Raw genomic sequence first — 21,538 nt, 5'->3', positions numbered from 1 at the left:
GGTTGGAAATAACTTAAAACGTGTAGAAATGCAAAAAAAAAAAAAAATTTTTTTAATGGCCGCCTTTGCGGCCATATTAGATTTTGGATCAAGTCCAAAATCTAATGGCATGATACTTGGACCATACCTTATCCCCCCACCAAGTTTCGTCGAAATCCGTCGAGGAGTTTTTCCGTAATACTGTTCACAAACAAACAAACAAACAGAAAGGGGTGAAAACAGTAACCTCCGATCTTCGATGGCGGAGGTTAACAAAGTGCTCTGAAAAGAGAAATCCCAATAATGCCTGGGAGTTCCCCTCCCCCTTCCCCCCCTCCCCCCTCCCCCCCCCTGCATGCCGGGAGGGAGGAGGGGTGGATCGAGCCAAGGTTCAAGGTGAAGTAAAGGAGGGCGCTCATTTTGAGCAAAAAAAAGCCCACTGCGACCCCTCCCCTTGGGGGTGAGGCACCGTGGCTATAAAGTGTGGAGCTGAGGAGAGGGTCGGGGGTGTGGTGGACTTGGAGAAAAGGAGTCGCCAGCAGTCGGAAGAGTGTGGAGGAAAGGGAAGGGAGTTGAGTCAGAGTTGTGGGCAGTGTGTGGAGCCGCGGTGAGGAGCTGGAGAGATTGGAGCGCAGCGGAGCCAAGGTGCGCGGTCTGCCATACCGTGCCTAACCGTGGGTCCCTGGAGAGGGGGCGACGAGGGTCGCCATAGCGAGTCACCACGAGGGTGAAGGTAACCAGCCTGGCCTCTCGGAGCCTTTGCGGTCTACACAGCTCCGTGCTCATAAAGACCCCAAGAGGTCCAGTCTACCCCCTTGTCTTTGATGGGGTTTTTCCTTTGTTTCTTTGCATGAATGATGTGGGGCCGTGTCTACTAAGTAGTAAACACTGTTAAGTGATTGTGTAGAACGGTTGTAGTTCTCCTGTCATGCATGTGTTTGCCTTGTATAATTGCATACGTGTTTTGCCTTGTTTAATTGCATACGTGCATGCCTGCATACGTGCTTTATTATAATAAATGTCCTTGTGTGAATGTAATCCTGTTTGTTTGCGTCCATCCCCTCATTGAACTGCCCCATCTTGCACTCGGAATATAGTTGGTTTTTAAATAGCCGATAAATAGAATCGGGTCCGGCAAGGTCTGGCGATAATTCCCGCTCGGTTATCCCAGAACGGAACGGACCGCTTAAGCGGTTCGTGTCCAAGCAGGCCTTCGCCGAGGTACGGTCCCTCGGTAGGTTACCCGCGCGGGTACTTAGGTATATCGATATTCGGCGATTGACCCTATTTCGCGCAGGTAGAATACAGACTGGGCCGTGGTGGGATTAAAAACCCACCCGTGACTGGTTTCTGGCGTTTTTTCAGAAAGTCACAACTGGATTGTCCGTTCGGTGGGCGAAGCGACCGCTATTGGTTAGACGCGGTCGTTCGCACGCCGACGGGCGGGAATCTACAACAGTATATTATATATCCAGTATATTAGTCGATGGGAAAATTTCTTGTCTGTAATGCTTTTGTGAATGGCTGGGAAAGACTTTTGCCAAATGTGCACCTTATGAAACTTTTTCAAGGACCAATACCATGATGATACTTCAGTTATTCAAAACGAATTCTTATTAAAATGAATACAGTGCAGCTTTAGAATTGTGGTTGCACAAATGTCTTTTTGCCATCTTTCTTTTTAATCGATGATTTCTGTTTCAACACCTTTTGTACATGGTAAAGAACAAGAAATGTTACGAGAAGGTTGGTGAAGCAACGGAGACAGCACTGACTTGTCTGGTGGAGAAAATGAACGTATTTGGGACCAACGTGACAAGTTTATCGAAGATTGAGAGGGCGAGTGTTTGCAATGCCGTAAGTACCCATGTGACCTGATGTTCATGCTAATACAGCTGTTAATCTGTCTTGATATTATTGGGGTTGTTGTCAGATTATAAAGCATTCATAAAAGCTCATGATAATGATATACAATCCCTGTCAGCATTCATCCCACCCTCTCTATGGATTCACAAAGAAACTAAAGCCCTGACTCCCACCTCCATCTGAGTATGTCAAAGAAACATAAGTGCAACACCAAAAATTGGGTTTTATTACACTAACTACTCAGTGAACTATGATTAAAATAATCTGTTCTTTTGTGTTGATGCAGGAGATAAAGAAACATTTAGAGAAAGTGTTCACACTGGAGTTTTCACGTGACCGGAAGTCCATGTCTGTGTACTGCTCTCCTGTTGGTCATGAGCTGGCTGATGGTGATAAGATGTTTGTCAAGGTCAGTTTACCAAACTGCAAAGAAAACTTAAATTTCATGTGCTACCTTTACCTAAATGATTTCATTCAACTATTTTGGTTCATTCTTGAGTCATTTCGTTGTTGTTTGTTCATGTCTCCAGGGTGCACCAGAAGGTGTGATCGCCCGTTGTGAGTACATGCGTGTGGGATCAGAACGTCAACCACTAGATGCACAATCAAAACAAACCATCTTGGCTAAAATCAAGGAGATGGGGACCGGGCGGGACACTCTGCGGTGTCTTGCCATTGCAACGAGAGACAATCCTCCAAGTCGCCACGATATGAAGCTTGATGATTCGTCGCACTTTGCTTTTTATGAGGTTTGATTCAAAATATGTACTTTTTGAGGAGAGGGGGCAGGAGTGGGGCAGTTCCTCAGGCTATACGGATACTTATACATGTTGTAAGAACATGCCGTGGATTATTTGTATATTACGTGCCATTGTTTGTCGACATGTGTCGATCTCAATAGTTTCCTTTGTAGATCCTTCTTTCTTTCCTTTTGAGCGACTTGTTAACTTTAATCAAGTAATCCACCATTGTGAGCATATTTCAAACAATGGCACAAAATATGCAATACATCTCATACACTGCAAATGTTTCAGCTGGATTTTACCATTAAATATTTTGATTGTGCATGGGAAAGACTGGGGGTAGGGGAGGTCTTTTGGTACAATAGTGTTATGGAAAATGTCACTGAGTTTGTGCTCTCAGTTTCGACTTGGTGTGGCCCTTTGTTAATATATATGGGAAGCCACCTATCAGAACTGTAAGGTTGTGTTTACTCGTCTTTATCCCCCACCCCTTCTTTTTAGGATTTCCTCCACCCCCCTCCCCCCACCCTCAAATCCATACGCCACCACTGCATCTATCCCCATCAAGCCATTTTGGCCTGATCCAGCCGGTGCAGAATTAGCAGGGATTATTTCAAACGAGTAAAGGTACCCAGTGTTGCCCGGCAATGCTGGGTCCCTCCTCCCACCCTGATGGGTCTTCGGGGTCTTGAAGTATCTTAGGGGTCTTAAAAGTCTTCATGGTCTAAAGGGTCTTTAAATAAGACTGTCGTTCTTTTTGTTAATCCAGTTGGCAATTTATTGCAACATCAACAATGAACACGGTCTGAAAGACAAAAGAATAAACATGATCATTAATAATGATTAAGAATCCTCTATCTCCCCCCAAGTCTTTGACATGGAAAATACAAGTGTGTGTGTCTTTCGGCATGATAAAGACTGAGAACATGAAGAATATATGTAATGAGCTTTGAAGCAAATTGAAAAACTGAACCAGAAACCAAACGCAATGTCAGTAATGGTCAATGCCAGAATCACATGTCATAGTCAGAGTGCCAGGCAGGCTTGCTGGTGCTTCGGCCGGACCGTCTGGGTGCAGCAGCTGGTTGGCGAAGCGCAGGGTGTTTGGCAACCGTATTGGGTTTGGGACCGCTGACCTGAGGAGGTGATATTGGCGGCGCTGTGCTGATATGCCGAGTTACCTGCGACGACTTAGCCATAGATGGGGTTGTAGCATCATCAAAGGGCCGACGGTGGCCGGGAGGGCTTCGGTTGACCCTGGGTGATTCAACAGGAAACGTAGCAGGTGGCTGCTGTGGAGTGGCGTCACAGTTGACAGTGGGATGTTGCGGTGGCATTGGACTAGTAATGGATGGGCCATAAGCCCCCTTGTGACTGGTCGGGGTTGTGGTGTGCATGATGTTCTGCCAAACCATCGGTCTCTGCACTCCAATATCACCATCGATCGTCAAGCTTGGTGGCGGTGTTAGCGCAGGAATGTACTTTCGCAGGAATTTCCTATTGCTCAGAGTAACCCTTCCTGAACCGTCAACTTTCACCACATATTGGTCAAACTGGCGAACCTCGATGATGATGCTGGTTTTGTCCCATTTGAAGGGGTGTGGCCCGGTCTGATTCTGGACGCGAACACAGTCGCCGACAACAAGGGGCATGAGTCTCTTGGTATGTTCAGACCAGCGCTCAGCGTCTCTCATGTGGCGGTTGTGGAGTGCTTCCTCCCGAGCCGCCAGAGTCTCATGCCAAGTGTTATGAGGTTTGTGTCTGCCAGGCGGTATTGGGATGAAGTCTCGAATTGGACGGCTGAAAATGCACATCGCTGGAGAGAATTTCGTGTCTCTGTCTGGGGTGTTTCTATACTGGAGCATGGCACGTTGGAACGCTTCGGTATCAAGGCCTCCATTAGGGTTAGTGTTGTCCATGATAAGACGCTTCACAGTCTTGACACCAACTTCAGCACGGCAGTTGCTATGTGGATAAGCTACTGAGGAGAGTCGATGATGTACACCCCAGTCCTTGAGGAATTGACATGTAGCGACGACTGTGAATTCAGGACCACCATCGGAAGCTAATTCATCAGGAATACCAAATGTGACAAAGGTACGTCTTAGGCAAGCGATGAGTCCACCTGCACCATGTGAGGCTCTCTCAACTATCGGCCAGTTAGAATACCGGTCGACCACCACCAAGTAGTTGCATCCTTTGTAGTGGAAGTAGTCGGCACACATACATTGGAATGGATTATCTGGAGGTGTCAGGGGAGTGGGTGGCGCACTTGGATTGGAGGGTGTCATCTGATTACAATGGTAGCACCCAGCACGAAGGGCCGCAATGGCAGGGGCGATGCCTGGCCAGAAGATGGAGGACTCTGCTCTCGCAGTCATAGAGGTGACCCCTTGATGGGCAGCGTGCAGAGCGGCTCACACCTCATCCTTGAGAGACGGTGGTATAAGGACACGATCCTTGTAGAGTATGACACCATCAACTGTATGTTGACTATCTCGAAACTGGAAGTACTCGCGTAGGGATCCAGGGAGCTCATGACGGGATTCAGGGATACCTGACTCGATAAGGTCAACAAGGCTCTGCATGTTATTGTCACTGGCTGTTGCGGTTCGAACCCTGTCCCATGTTACAGATTTGAGGCTGAGTTAGGCGAGGGAGGACATAGCAGACGTGGGAACACACCCGTTGGGGGTTTCTGGTGCTGATCTACTTAAACTACCCAGGAGGTTTTTGGAATGTGTCAGGATGTGGAATCAATGGCCGCCATATCATCAGTAAGGGTCAGTTTCACAGGCTCTCCAGTAGGGTGGCGTGATATGCAGTCTGTGGCGCGATGTCTAATCCCCGGCACATGGACTATCCGGAACCTGTATCGCAGGGTCTTCTCCTTGAAGTCCCTGAGGTGAGCATTCGAGATATCCTCTAAACTTCGACCATTAAAGATTTTGAGCAGAGGTTTGTGGTCGACAGCGATTATGAGGTCTTCACATCCCAGAACAAAGTATCTGGCCTTATCTAGGGCGTCAGCAACTGCAAGGGCCTCACCCTCAACTGGTGCGTAACGTGATTCAGCAGGGTGGGTGAATCTGCTGCCCACGAGTGTGATTTTCCATCCTGTGTGACAACAGGAGGGCTTTATGTTTGTGCAGGTAAAGTGTTTCTGCAGTAGCCAGAAGCCAATGCCAGTCTTGGACCAGTCTGTAGCGAGGCATGTAGGCTTGCTGGGGTCGAATGTCCAGACACCCTCCTCGATCTCACTGGCAATGACAGCTTTCGACTCTTCAAATGCATCCTGGATGTGCTCATCCCACTTAAACGGTGTACTGGGTTTAAGTAGTTGCCGGAACGGCAACATCTTCTCAGTCATACTGAAAGCGTATGACACTTGATTGACAAGTCCAGACCAAGAACGTACATCTGTGATGTCCTTGGGTGTTGGGAAATCAAGGATTGCGCGGAGGTATTTCCTGCAAGGACGGACACTATTGGGAGTTATTTCGAACCCAGCAAATTCCACTATATCTTCACCAAACACAAAGTTGTCAGGGTTCAGGGTGATTCCATTCTGTCCACAGGTGTCAAGCCACTGAACAGCCTGGAAGAAACTGTCTGCCAGCGAGTCAGACCATAGCAAGACGTCATCAACGCATTTGGTTTTATTGGGGATGTCAGACACGATCTCGTCATAACGCCTTGTATATCCATCGCCAGATGCAATATACCCTTGACGGGCTGTTTTGTAGCGGTATCTACCCCAGGGTGTGATGAAGGTGGTCAGGTGTCGGTCTTCTCTGCAGATGGGCACGCTATGGTATCCGTTCCATGCATCAAAGACCGTCTTCTTCTTACCGTTCGGAACCGATCTTGCCTGATGAAAGGGTGATGGCGTGTGATGTGTTTCCCGTGTTCATAAATAAGACTGTCGTTATTTTTGTTAATCCAGTTGGCAATTTATTGCAACATCAACGATGAACACGGTCTGAAAGACATAAGAATAAACATGATCATTAATAATGATTAAGAATCCTCTAGTCTTCAGGGTCTTGAAGGTCTTAAGGATCTTAGGGGTCTTAAAGATCTTGGGGATATTTGGGGTCTTAAGGGTGCTTTTGGAGTCTAAACGGTCTTCAAAGTCTTAAAGGGTCTTAGAGGTCTTCACAGACCTTAAATGCTGACTTTTTTCAGGGTCTTTAAAGGTGGTGGATGGCAATACCCTTCGGACAATCCTCAGGTCAGGCTTGGTCTGTGTACCAAATGTGGTTGTTGGCCCAGTGGTAGTTATTGGCCCAGCAGTCTTTGAAAAAAATGCAAACAGACAGACAGAGGACAAATTTTATTTACGAGTGGGGCATCCATGGGAAACCCACGGGCATAAACATCTTGAGTTAGATGCTACACGTAGACTTTTACAAAATTGGTACTGGTAATTTGTTACATCCAGAAATTATGTAATCTACACAATTTATTTCCTTCACATAATATTGAATACAATGCACGTGTGAAATACAGTTTGTTATGAGTAATTCCAGGTAATGTAAAATGTGACTTCAAGATCTCATTTCTCTCCCAGGCCCTCTCTCTCCCCTCCTCCTACACTCTCTTCCCCACTCTCTCCCTCTCTACTCTCCCCCATCATCACTTAAACAGCACAGGGGAGAGGGGGGAGGTGGAGTGGATCATGCACGGGGGAGAGGAGAGGTGGAGAGGGTTTAGAGCGATTTACTTCTGCTTTGACTTGATTGACTTGATTTGAGAGGGGGGACAACCTCACTTGAGTGACTTACTTCTGTCATTCATTTTCAAACTTCAAAGCATCCAATACACTTCACTTCACAAATTAAAAATTCCTTAAAACCAAACGTTATTAATAAATATTGGATTACATCATGAGTCCACATATTCAGGTCAGGTCAGGTATGGGAGCATGTGCCAGAACAGCACGTCGCTGCGTCCACTTTCCGCCGGTACTCCAGGGGCCTCCGTCTGGCCATCCCCCAGGCAGATGCCAGGCCCATCCCCATCTCCTTGAGATGATAGTCAACCTGTTGCAACCATGAGGCACGTGGTCGACCCACTGGCCTCCTCCACTCATGAGACTCCCTCGCTGAGAGAATCTGGTGAGCAGGTTCAGAGTGAGGAAAACGAGCCACATGTCCATACAGCCGCAACTGACGCTCACGGACTATGCAGGTTACAAATCTCATCCGAGTCTCTCTCAGCAACCGCTCGTTGGACACAAAATCCGACCAGCGATAGCCAAGGATTCTCCGAAGAGACCTGGTACCAAAGGAATTAAGTCTCCGTCTCAGATCCTTGGTCAGAGTCCAAGTCTCGCACCCATAGAGCAAGACTGGAAGTACCAAGGACCTGAAGACTCGGACTTTCGTCCTCCCGCACAGGTACCGGCAGCGCCACACCCCATGATCCAGTGAATCCATGACTCCCCAGGCCCGACCCAGACGTCTATTGACCTCTGACTCGCAGCCAGCAGAGACATGAATATCACTGCCAAGGTAAGTGAATCTCTCCACGACCTCAACATCCTCACCACAAACAGACACAGACAGGACAGCAGCATCCAAGATGTCACCGAAAGCCTGGATCTTAGTTTTGACCCAAGAAACCCGTAATCCCAACGGCTCCGACTCCTCATTCAGCACCTCGAGGGCCCCCAAGAGGATGTCTAAAGTCTCCGCAAAGATGACTGCATCATCTGCAAAGTCAAGGTCCGAGATCTTGACATTCCCAAATGACGCACCGCAACTTGATCTCTCCGACATCCTCCCTAAAATCCAGTCCATACAAGTGCTGAAAAGTGTGGGGGCAAGTACACATCCCTGACGAACTCCAGTAACAACTGGAAATAAGTCAGAGATGGTACCACCACACTTCACAGCACTCTCAGTACCAGAGTAGAGTTCAGACATCAGATCGATCAGTTTTGGTGGCACCCCACGAAGACCAAGAATCCTCCAGAGGACATCCCGATTCACTGAATCGAACGCTTTACAGAGATCAACATAGGCTGCAAGCAGCCCCTGCCGAAACTCTCGTCTGCGTTCGGTGAGGACACGAAGTGCAAGGATACGGTCAATCGTTGACCTCTTTGGTGTAAAGCCTGACTGCTCTGGACGCTGGTGCTCAAGCAGATGGTGGCGAACCCTATCGAGAATTATCCGAGCAAAGACCTTGCCCGGCACTGAGAGCAGCATCACCCCTCGGTAGTTGTTGCAGTCTTGGCGATCACCCTTCCCTTTCCAGAGAGGGACAACAAGGCCCCTCTTCCAGTCAGTTGGGATGATGCCTGTGTTCCAGGCAGAGCACAAAACTGCATGCAACGACACGAGTGCAGCATTTCCACCAGCCTTGAGAAGTTCGGCATGGATGCCACAGATCCCTGGAGCTTTGCCCCGTTTCAACTGGTTCACCGCAGCCCGTGTTTCCACAAGCGTAGGTGGACCACAGTTGATTCGAGGGTCAGCAACAGGGATTGTAACACCCTTGACGTCCAACTCGACAGTTGGGGGATCAGCCTGGTACAACCGCTCAAAGTAACCGGCCCAGCGGGCCTTCACTTCAGACTCCTCTGTCAAGAGCCTACCACTCTCTGCTCGAACTGTAGTGCTCCGAGGGATGGGCTTGGATGAACGTAATGCGCGAATTCCCCTGTAAGCGGGACGAGAATCACCTGTCCACAGGTGATGCTCTACCCCCTCACAGATTCCTCGCACATAGGCCTCCTTGTCCACCCTCAGTGCAATAACAGTTTTACGCCTCAGCTCCCTGAACAGCTCAGCTCTGCCATTCAGCCTGGCCCTGCGACTCTGGTCAATGGTATCCAGTGTCCCTTGAGAGACAAAATTCTTCTTTGCCCTGCGGTGAGCTCCAAGGGATCCACCGGCAACATCAAGGACGGTGGTCTTGAAGGCGCTCCACAACTCTTCAGGACCCCCCAAAGCACCCAGGCCCCCCAAGTGTCCACTCAGTCTGTTCGCAAACTCCTCAGCTACTCTCTCATCCCTGAGCTTGGCAACATCCAGCCTCGGCTGGGATGGTACCATTCTCCAGGATTTAAGTGCAGCTTTAGAGTTGCTACAACAAGCCTGTGGTCAGTATTGAGGAACTGAGCACTCCGGTAGACCCTGCAGTTCTGGATCATCCTCCAACGACCGTCAATGAGGACATGGTCAATCTCCTTTGCCACACCGCCAGCGTTGGAATACCAAGTCCAGCGATGAGCTTGTGGGCGCTGAAACCATGAATCAGCCACCCTCAGTCCATGACTTCTTGCAAAGTCAAGGAACTTAGAGCCATTCTGGTTCATAGTTCCTGACCCATGGGGACCAACACACACCTCATAACCGTCCCTATCAGTTCCAGTCGATGCATTGAAATCCCCCAAGACTAGAAGTGTATCTCGTCTGGGGCACTGATCAACCACAGACTCGAGTGTGGCGTAGAATGCATCCTTCACGGTGAGATCACTCGCCTCAGTCGGAGCATAAACAGAGACCAGGGAAATGACACCTAAGGAGTGACGAATCCTTAATCTCATAATACGCTCGTTGACCGGTGTTACCTCAATTATCATGGGGGTCAGCTTATTGGACACAGCTACAGCAACTCCTTGGGTATGGTAACCATCAGAGCGACCAGACCAATAGTAGGTGTAACCACCCACCATTATCTCGCCGCAATCCGGTCTCCGAACCTCAGAGAGAGCTGCAATCCCGATGTCCAAACGCTTGAGCTCAGATGATAACAGAGACAGGTGATCATCCTCTCTTAGGGATAGGACATTCCAGGCACCCACCCGAAGGGACCACCTCAAGTTAACCCAAGGAGACCGTCGTCTGGTGGACGACACCTCAGCACCACTCCAACACACTCTCCCGCAAACTGACCCAGGGATGTTACCCCGTGGTTTCCCTCCTTTTTCCCACATTTTCCCACATATTCAATTTACTACATACAAAGTTTTTTGAAGTATTGTTTAATTATATAATTGGAAAAGTTATTATTCAACTTCATTAAACTCCTTGTCTTGGAATAAACTTCATTCAACATCTTGTCATTAAACTCCTGAGGAACATGACAAAATATAATTAGACGACAGTTTGATCCCGAACTTCAGTTTTCCCGAGCAGGGAACACTACCCTTCCTCTTCTACCCCCCTCCTTCTTCTCCCCCCTCTCTCCTCTCCCCCATCACGTTTTCCCCCTTTACTCCTCCATCCCTCCCCCTCTCTCTCCTTCCTCGCATCACATCCGACCAGATACGTTCAATACAGCTATTACAACTAATTCCCGAGCAGGGAACTATACCCTTCCTCTTGTACTCCTGCTGCCTCTCTCTCCTCCCCCTCTCTCTCCTCTCTCCCCTCCCCATATCACGTCTGACCAGATATATTCAAAACACTTATTAGAATGAATTTTTGTCTAAAAAGACCAACATTCATCTGATTTGCTCACCTTTTGCTGAAACTGAAACTTAAACTATCTTAACGACTACAAAAAAATGAAATCAGATGGTGAATTATAGTTAAGATTATGTCATGAGGGAGTTGGAATGGACTTTATATAACAGGCCTTAATTTCACCTATAATGTATTTTTGTCTAAAAACGCTAATTTTCGTCCAATTTTCTTTCCGATTTTTGCAACCGAGTCTTAAATCATCTTAGCGATCATGAAAAATGACATCAGATATCGAATTAGAGTTAGGATAAAGCTGTGAGAGTGTAAGAAATTGCGAGCCTTTCAAAAGAGGCTACACAGAGCAAACCAAATGGTGGCGATTTGATTTTGAAGCCCCTCTCCAAACGGACAGATGGATCAACTAGCGTGTGTGTGTGTGTGTGTGTGTGTGTGTGTGTGTGTGTGTGTGTGTGTGTGTGTGTGTGTGTGTGTGTGTGTGTGTGTGTGTGTTTTCAATACCACATGGACATGCTGTGGCAGGTGATGCAAGACTGCACCCTGTTGGTGTTTGTTTTTTTGTTTTTTAAAATTGTATACCTTGTCGAGGCTCGTATGAGAGCTGCCTGTTGGTTGATTGTTGGTTGGTTGATCTCATACACCCTGTTGGTTGATTGTAGAAGGGAAGCCCGTCAGTGTGCAGAGACAATAGGAAGGAATTCCTAAGATAACAAATATATGGATGTCTAAACAGGGTGGATGAATGGCAGGCATGCTCTGTTGGTCAGAACCTTTCAAGTGATTCATGGTTCCTAACAGTGAAGATGTGTTCGTTGGATGTGAAGCCTGGTGTTGGCTTTGTGGTTAGGGTGGGTAGCTTGGGATCTTTGGGTCCTGAGTTTTTGCACTGTTGGCTGCTGAATTAACACCAGGTGGGATTCACTCAGCCTGTCACCCTTCCAAGGTTGATGAAATGAGTATCAGTGTACTGGTATAGGGGCACAGCATCAGCGGCGTAGTCATTCCCCCAACAAAATGCTGCCATACTCAAGAAGAAGAAGAAGTTGGATGTGGATTTTTTTTGTTTTTTTAGATCCTCGTGGAGGATCTCTAATTCTTACTCACGTTGTTGTTCTTGTGGACTTTTTTGTTTCACAACCTACAGTTTTCATCGAAACTTCCTGAAACTTGGCGTAAATATGTAAAAATACCCTGCGCAGACAGTAACCATCTCCGATTTTGAAAATTCTTCCGAGAAAAATAGTTATGTCAAAATATCTCCGCTAATGGAAATCGCCTAAAAAATTATCTCCAAACTAGGCAAGCTTTTTGAATTCTGTTTGCGGGAATCAAACAGGGCATTAGCAGAGATGAATTACCACACATATGATACATCACTATGACGTCATATCAATTTTTATGACGTCATTCCTGTTTTTTGACATTTTTTGTTTCACAACCCAGAGTTTTCATCGGATCTTCGTGAAACTTGCCATGTATATGCAGAAAGCCCACGCACAGGCAGTAACCATCTCCGATTTTTGAAATTCTTCCGAGAAAAAAAGTTGATGTCATAATATCGCCGCTAATGGAAATCGCCTATACCATTATCTCCGAAACTAGGCAAGCTGTGTTGAATTTTGTTTGCGGGAATCAAGCCGTGAATTAGCACAGATAATTTATCGCAAACCTAATACATCACAATGACGTCGTATTCGTTTTTATTACGTCATCATTAAGAGGACGAGGATCTTAGCTCATTCGAGCTTTTTAACTGATAAAAGGCTCATGATGGAGCTTTGTTTCCTTTATTAGTCTTCTTGGATCTGTTTTGATTTTCTTTCCTTTAATTTTTTCTCCATGTGTCTGCACTCACAGAAAGAACTCACCTTCGTAGGATGTGTTGCTATGCTGGATCCTCCACGCAAGGAGGTGACTGACTCCATTCGTCTCTGTGGTGATGCTGGTATTCGAGTCATGATGATTACTGGTGATAACAAGGTAAGCTTATACATTGTTGTCTGTCCTTGCCTATATTCTACAAGCTTCTCTTTTTTTCTTTCCAGACTCCAATATCTTTGCTTTATTTCTAATTATTGTTTTATTGGTTGAATACATTCTGAGTCTTGTATTGGAATGCAACATCTTCCCAAGGCTGACTGAATTTGGTAACCCTTCATTTTAACCCCAATTATACAACAGGGCACAGCCATCGCCATCTGCCGGCGAGTGGGAATTTTTGATGAGGAAGAAGACGTCCAGAACAGGGCATTCACAGGCCGAGAGTTTGATGAACTTTCACCTGAAGAACAGAAGGACGTGTGTCGCAACGCTCGCTGCTTTGCCCGTGTTGAACCTGCGCACAAGTCTAAGATCGTTGGATACCTGCAGGCCCACGATGAGGTCACCGCCATGGTGGGTGTGCTTTTATTGGCAAGGAAGTTTTTGACAGATGATGCATACTTTTAAAAAAAATTTCTGTGACGACAATCAAAAGGATAAATGCTATTCAATTATGGCTTCTGGAAGAAAAAAAAAATTATTTGAAAATCTCATTTGTGGTGCAATTCTGGTGATGAGACGAGTGCATTTTGATGATTTGGGAATTTTCAGTTTTAATTTTTGCTGAATTCTGATTTGCTGAAAGAAGGTTGGCAGGATAGCTGAGAGGTATGCACACGCTTTTAAGCTGTATATTATGGGCTTGAATCTCTCCAGTGATAGACTGTCCCCCTGCATGTTTCACATGCAAGGTCAAGCATCAATGTGTGTGCCGTCTACCGGAAGGCCGTTAAGCCGTAGAACGCGTCTGCAAGTACTCATTGATGTTAATCCCTCAGTGTCTTTCGTAAAAAGTTGGCAAGTAATCGCCGGCACAAATTACAAATTTTTGCCCTAACTCTCTCACCAACCCACACTTGGCAACCTCGTGAGTGTACCAGTTCCCCAAACATGAGTTAAGGGAGGCCTTTGTCCTGCAGTGGACTAAAAATAGGTTGATAATAATGATTATATACAAAGATAATAAAACATTCATGTCATGGTTTGAGGAAGAAAATATTTTTGATTTAAAAAAAATTCCACACGAGATCATCAATGACATTCCCACATTATTTGTGGAATATCAAGTCTCATCCTGTACCTGTGGTTTGCAGAAGAGAATCAGAATAAGTTATACCTGTTTGGGCTGGAGGGATATAAAGTATATGGGGTATTTGCAAATGACAGGAAACTTTTAACTTCAACTTTATTGCAGACACACAGAGTCCATACAGGCTGATGAAATATACCTTTTTGTAAAGAATGCTTGAATGAATGGTAAATAAGTACCTTCTCTTCACACTGCCGTAACGACAGACAGGTGATGGTGTGAACGATGCTCCAGCTCTCAAAAAGGCTGAGATTGGCATTGCAATGGGCTCGGGCACAGCCGTTGCGAAGTCAGCTGCAGAGATGGTTCTGGCCGACGACAACTTTTCCACTATTGTGTCAGCAGTCGAGGAGGGTCGTGCCATTTACAACAACATGAAACAGTTTATCCGCTACCTAATCTCCTCCAATGTTGGTGAAGTTGTCTGGTATGTCTGCACATACTGGATAAGGCATAAGATCCAGAATCAGTTTTCTTACATAAACTTAAAGTAACAAAATGTGTGTTTTGTTACCCTCACCAGAGGAGAGGGTATTGCATTTGGGTCTGTTTGTTTGTTTGTCTGTTTGTTTGTTTGTCTGTCCGCACAGGACTTTCGTGTTTTACTTCGCAACCGCTTGTCGGATTGAGACGAAATTTTCACCATAGAACCGACGACTCATGTCAAATGTTTTCATGATAATTATGACGTCATAGGTCACGTGGTGTGGCAGCCATGTTGGGAAAAAGGGAAAAACTTTGGATCTCTGAAACCACACCAAGGAAAAAATTGAAACTCGGCACATGGCAAGTTCTCACCATGGGAAATGTGTTTTTTTATGATGCCGTAGTTGCCTTCATTATGACATCATCATTGTTTATGTAGAATGCCACATCAGATCAGTACGAAAATTTTTGTGGGTCATCTCAGGATAAATTGGTGAATGGAAAAAAAATTACAACATCATCGGTCATGTGGTTCAGCAGCCATATTGTTTTTGTTTTTTTTAAACCTTCAAAAATCTTCTCTGAAACGGCTGAACAGATCAAGGCAAAACTTTACAGGTATGACGGACTATCCATGAGGAACAAAGTACTCACACCTATGACATCATAGGTCACATGTTTTGGCAGCCATATTGGATTTACCCTAAAACCTATTATTAAACCTTCTTCTCCAGAATGGCTGAACAGATTGAGGGAAAACTTCACACACGTTCCCCAAGCTTTGAGGGTACCAGGATGTTCACAAATAATTGATAGGTCACATGTTCTGACAGCCATATTGGATTGAGTGAAAATCTTTTTAAATTCTTTCTCTTGAACGGCTTCATCCATCAATGTGAAACTTCACAATTATGATCTACTAGTGATGGGGAATATATGTTTAAGTTTCAACCTGTTTGGCCACATGGTCTGGCAGCCAGAATTTTTTTTTTTTTTGATGTGTTCTTTTTAGGTCATCTCTACCGAGATGACCTAATATAGCTGGACCGAATGTCCGTCCGTCCGTCCATCAACAATTTTTCTTTCCGATCTTGATGAAATTTAGTATGTGGGTAGAGGTCGATGAGTATTGCACAACGATATAACTTTTGTCTGGGTTCAAGGTCAAGGTCACGAGGTCATGTAAGTTATAAAAATCGCCATTTTCAAAACTTATCTCGTCTGCCATTCTACAAGATATTCGGCAACTGTTTATTGATTATGATAGTAAAAAAGATTATCTTGTATCTAACCAGACAGATTTTTGAATTTCCGTCCCGTTTGGCCGCCACGTAACCTGGAAGATGGTCAAAAACACCTCCCGGTACAAAGAAAACTTTTTACTTCCGATCTTGATGAAATTTGGTATGTGGGTAGAGGTCGATGAGTGATACCCAACGACATATTTTTCCCCGGATTCGAGGTCAGGGTCAAGGTCACGAGGTCACGAAAGTTGTGAAAGTCGCCATTTTCAAAACCTATCGAGTCTGTCATTTTAGGAGATATCTGGCAACGGTTTATCGATTATGATAGTAAAAAACATTATAGAGATGACCGTCACCCCCACACGGGGGTAATTTTTTTTAATTATTTTTATTTTTATATGGCTCACTTGTTTTTTTTAAGCTTCCCAGTCCCTGCTGATTTTTATGAGATTGTGGAGAAAAGGTAGGATTTGGTGGCTATACCTAGATGGGTTTGAGGGTAGAGGAGTAGCATCTGAAATGTGAATCCTATCTGGGTTCCTCCTGATGACTTCATCTTGGCTTTTTGCTTGTTTGGGTTCCTTCTGATTACTCCAATGCAGGTCTTCCATTTGATTTGAATTGATTTTACTCCCATTACAAATTCAATTGAATAACTATAAACATCATGGGTCAGGGTCAGGTGTCCGGTCAAAGCGGGGTTGCATCAAAGCAGGACGTCTTGGTATCCGGTCATCACTGCCAGCAATTATAAAGTGGCAGTTCTAGTTCTGTCTATTATTAATTTCGTAACATACCAGTACACAAACATCACAAAAAAGCAAGTCCTGGCAAGGGTCTGTAATCTCTCATTGCTCGTTTTTCTTGTTTTGTTTGTTTGACTTTACTTCGTGGGAATTTTGAATCCATTGTGCATATTCTTTATATCTTCCCAGCATCTTTTTGACTGCGGCCTTTGGATTTCCGGAAGCTCTGATTCCGGTACAACTGCTGTGGGTGAACCTTGTTACTGACGGTCTCCCAGCTACTGCACTAGGTTTTAATCCCCCAGACCTGGACATCATGGACAAACCACCCCGCTCTGCCAAGGAACCTCTCATCAGTACCTGGCTGTGCTTCAGATATTTTGCCATTGGAGGTGTGACATTTTCACAAAGGCTTAATCTGTCAATTTTTGAGGGAATTAATAATCTTTTATTTTTGGCTTTAATGAAGATTGAAAAGATTCCATGAATGGGATACTAGCAATAGGGTAGGAGCGACCCCCCAAAATTTTCAGGGTAGGAGCGACCCCTCCCCTCCCCCATGGAGAATATTTTAATGATAATTGTGATGTCATAGGTCATGTGGTATGGCAGCCATCTTGGATTAAACATAAAATAAAACATTATATCTCTGAAACTGCTTATTGGAAAAAATTGAAACTTGACATCTCATTCTACTCCCAATAGGGAATAAAGCATTGTAAGGATAATGCCATCGGTGAAATGGTAGACCAGCCATAAATGTTTTAATCAAAATCCTTGTTTACCTTTGAGATTCAGTGTGTATGTCCAGGCCGTAACATTTTTACCGATTGAGCTTTTGTCATCAAATCTTCAACAAACCTTTTATTACATTGTAGAGAACACAAATTAATAAAATGTACAATTTTTTTTTTAGCTGTTGTTTTCATCAAATTTATTTCAAGTACAAAGCAGACGAGCATGGGCTTTGTGTTTTCAGATGCTTTTTAGTTTATTGTATAACTAGAATGCCATGCTGTGGGAGGACCTGTTAAGCTGCTCTATACACCTTGACATAGTATGTGTTTAAGACATGGGAATTCTTCCATATTCTTTGTAGTTAATTAACCTAATCAACTCAGGAGATCATGACGATCATTTCGATGTGTCGCACTCCCAATCAGCTCCAGTAGAACTCCACAAAAACATGCCTCACACACAAACACACACACACACACACACACACACACACACACACACACACACACACACACACACACACACACACACACACACACACACTTCGTCCATTTATGGTAGATTGTTGCTGATAATAATGCTTGTGTACAACAATGTTGCCTTCACTTTATCCTGCCTATACCTTCTGAATTTTGGATGCATGGTCAAATGAATGGTAAACTGATGCCTGTTTTGCATGACATTAACCTTGGGCTGGTATGCAGCCCACTTGAGGTTCATCCAGAGCCACCAAACTTGCTCATGCCTTCTTCTATTGTTCCCCTTTTATCAGCATACGTGGGTTTTGCCACTGTCAGTGGAGCCGCTTGGTGGTTTTTGTATGCAGATGATGGACCCCAACTAACTTTTTATCAGTTGGTATGTTCCTGGCACATAGGACTAAAGAATATCCTTTGATTTTGATTGCATGTCATTCTGATTCTCTTCTCTTTCAGTATTTTGAGCCGAGCTATTTTTATGGAGGTGTTGGGGGTGTTGGGGAAGGGGAAATGGTGGAGATTCAGAAAGAAGAATTAAAAATATTAAATAAGCTTCTTGTTCTATAAAGCGACCCTTCTCTGTACGACATAGCCTTGTCTCACAACATTTTGGAGTAAGCTGTACATTTTTATTGAACTCTTTTATATTATTGAGGCTCATGGAGTAACTAGAACACAGAACGGTTCAGGATGTCACAGAACAACAAAAATAAATGTGGGGAGAGGGCGTGGTATTGGGAGTCACATGAATATTCATGAATGCATGACAATTACATGCTTACTCTGTTCTTGTTTTTTTTTTCATTATTAGTTATTATTTTCATGAAAAAAGGATTATGTGGTGTTGGGAGTTGCATGAATATTAATGAATGCATGATGAACTGGAACTGACAAGGCGGATCCGAGAGTGACGTGAGCGGACTGTCGAGTGTGTGGAGCAGGAGACGTGATTCAAAATGGTTGAGCGAAAGATCCTTCGTGTGGTCTGTCGTTGCTACACAACAGGGGATCACACCAACAGCAGATTTGAAGGACAAAACAGAGAGACTTGGAGAAATAATTGATATCGGGGGGGAATTTAGGCAAGTGGAGGACCACATGGGGTGAACAAGATTGAGACATTGGCAAACTCTCAACCACTGAAGTAGAAAAACAAAAACTGGAAACTTGGAAAAAGTTGGGCTTGGGGAGGTTAATGGGGGTAGAAAATATCATGGTTGTGAATGACCTGAGATGGTGCTCAACGTCTGTCTTGAATCGTTGAAAGGAAGAATAATATAGAGGAGTCTGTGGAAAAAAAAGAAGAGGAAAGTGAGTGGAAGTGAGCAGTAAGTAGATTTTGGGAGTTTCAGCAGAAGAGAGTAACTGGCTGAGCAAGGAGTGAGGCAGGGGACCAGCCCAGAGGGGAGAGCAGTTGTAAGGCCGTGTAGATAGATAGAATTTCAGGAATCGTCAACATGATGGAGGGTGCCCAGTCGGCGACCTAGCTTTGCTGGCCAATTTAGATATGTGTTTGCTCAAGAAAGATCATGGATAATAGTGAGGCCCAAAAGTTTTAGTGACTGAACCTAATCAAGAGGATTGTTGAGGAAGTAGATGGGAGGTTTCATCAGACAGTCCTTTTGGAGAGAGAGAGATTTTTCAGGGTTGAAAGACCCCCCATCTCGTGTGTTTGCCCAGCTCCTGATTATATAAAGGTCTGCAGAGAGGGAAGAGACTGCTGCATGCCTATCTGAAGGATGAGGGATGTTGTGGCAGAGGGTGGGAGTAATCAGCAAAGAGATAAAGAGGATTTTCCAGAGTCAGAGAGATCGTTGATGAAGATTAGTAATAGGACTGGTTCCAGAACACTGCCTTGGGACACTCCAGCCTTGACAGGGAGAGATGAATGGATTCCTTTGAGTGCCACACATTGGTTACGAGAGTAGAGGAAGTCAGTAAGCCGTGTGTGTTGTTAGCCTTAGATGCCAGAGGTAAGAGAGTTTGGAGAGCAAGGTAGGGTGCCAGACTATATTGAATGCTCGAGATATGTCTGGAGAGAGTCTTGATCTCATGTCTGACATTGAGGGCTTCCATCCATTGTTGGGAGAGCAGAAGCAGCATGTCTAAGGCAGAGTGACCAGTTCTGAATCTGAATTGATGATCTGAGATTAGGCCATCCTACTATATAAAATAAGCATGTATGTAATTCTGAAAATCAGAGAAAAAAATCAGGACTAGCCTGATCCCCACCAAAATTTGCATATGTGTTGGTTGTACCAAGGGTCAGGTCGTATAGTAGGCACAAGGAAAAATAAAATCCCTCTGAATGGAGTGGGTGTTTATAGTTGGAGAAAAGGAAGGATTTGATGGCAACTGCAATGATGGCTTCCATTATCTTGCTGAGGATTGGGAGTACTGAAAGCTGATCGATGGGGTGGGGAACACAGGGTATACAAAATGGACACCACAGGGACTATCATGACCTGACACGATAGGGAACTTTCGGGAAGGAAGGCAGGGAATTTGAAGGAGGTGTATTTGGGGTGCATTAACGGGGGTAGAAAAGATCATGGTTTTGAATGGGGAAAATAAGAGGTGGTGGTGAACAACTTTTTTGAAGACCTGGAGGGAACTGTGATTGAAGAGTGTGGGAGTTTATTCCAAAGGCAGGGAAAAAGAGAAATGAAAGAGTGAAGGTGAGCAGTGATTCATGATTTTGGTAGTTTTACCAGAAGAGGGTTGCTGGTGGACCTTGAACGCCCTGCGGAAATACGGGGGGGACGGGACAAATCACAGACAGAGCTGGGGGGGGTGGCGAGACCGGAGAGGAGACAGTAGAAGACAGTAAGACCACCGACTTGCCTGCAGTGAGAGTGAGAAGCCCAAAGACTCAGCCTCACTGCGGGAGATAACAATGATCTTAAATGCCTTGGTTTCCACAGCGTGAAGCCGAGAAGGTGAGAAGGTGAGAAGGAGCACCAGCCCAGAGAGGAGAGCAGTACTCCATCAGGCTGCAGACAAAAGCTTTGTATGTGGTCAGGAGCTCAGGTGGGCCAAGGAAGGACTTTGCACGACGGAGGATGCCCAGTCGCTGACTGACTTTGGAGGCCAGCTTGGAAATGTGGCTTTCCCAGGAAAGATCATGGCAGACAGTGACACCAAGAAGATTGAATGAAAGGACTTCTTCCAGAGGATTGTTGACAAAATAGATGGGGGGGGGTTCCAAACGGTCCTTTTGGAGAGACATAATGAGGGTGTGAGAATTGTCAGGCTTGAAAGACATGCTCCACGTGTTGGACCAGTTTGTAATTTTATCCAGATCTTCAGAGATTGAAGAAGCTGCTGCTTGCCGGTCTGAGGGATGACCGATGGTACGACAGAGGGTGGAGTCATCATCAGGAGAGATCATTGATGAAAACCAGAAAAAGAACAGGGCCCAGAATGCTGTCATGAGGAAGTCCAGCCTGCACAGGAAGAGGGGATGAGAGAACTCCATTTAGAGCCACACGTTGGCTGAGCCAGGAGAGGAAGTCTGCGAGCCATGAGTGGAGATGGCCTTGGATACCATTCGGAAGAGTTTGGTGAGCAGGGCACGGTGCCAGACCTTGTCAAAAGCACGCGATATGTTGAGGGAGATGGCTCTGATTTCATGTCTGACATTGAGTACCTCCATCCATTGTTGGGAGAGCAAAAGCAGCATATCCAGGGTGGAGTGACCTGGTCTGAAACCAAATTGATGATTGGAAATCAAGCCATTGGAGAAGAGG

The 21,538-nt window shown here is 45.3% G+C and overlaps 1 protein-coding gene across 1 annotated transcript in view; it reads left to right on the top strand.

Annotated features, from left to right (window-relative positions):
* Positions 1 to 21,538, top strand: part of LOC147028660 (sarcoplasmic/endoplasmic reticulum calcium ATPase 1-like) — a 77,334-nt gene that overhangs the window by 51,067 nt on the left and 4,729 nt on the right. The window contains exons 13-20 of the mRNA XM_085879284.1: positions 1,705 to 1,836; positions 2,132 to 2,254; positions 2,376 to 2,594; positions 12,884 to 13,006; positions 13,208 to 13,420; positions 14,363 to 14,583; positions 16,762 to 16,964; positions 18,083 to 18,168. Coding sequence (XP_085735410.1) covers positions 1,705 to 1,836; positions 2,132 to 2,254; positions 2,376 to 2,594; positions 12,884 to 13,006; positions 13,208 to 13,420; positions 14,363 to 14,583; positions 16,762 to 16,964; positions 18,083 to 18,168 — 1,320 coding nt within the window. The remainder of the gene's footprint in view (positions 1 to 1,704; positions 1,837 to 2,131; positions 2,255 to 2,375; positions 2,595 to 12,883; positions 13,007 to 13,207; positions 13,421 to 14,362; positions 14,584 to 16,761; positions 16,965 to 18,082; positions 18,169 to 21,538) is intronic.

The sequence above is a fragment of the Eptatretus burgeri genome, chromosome 4 (genome assembly GCF_056783735.1).
Source record: "Eptatretus burgeri isolate ZD-2024b chromosome 4, Ebu_testis_v1, whole genome shotgun sequence".
In the NCBI taxonomy this organism is placed as follows: domain Eukaryota; kingdom Metazoa; phylum Chordata; class Myxini; order Myxiniformes; family Myxinidae; genus Eptatretus; species Eptatretus burgeri.
This window is presented reverse-complemented; position numbering and strand designations above follow the sequence as displayed.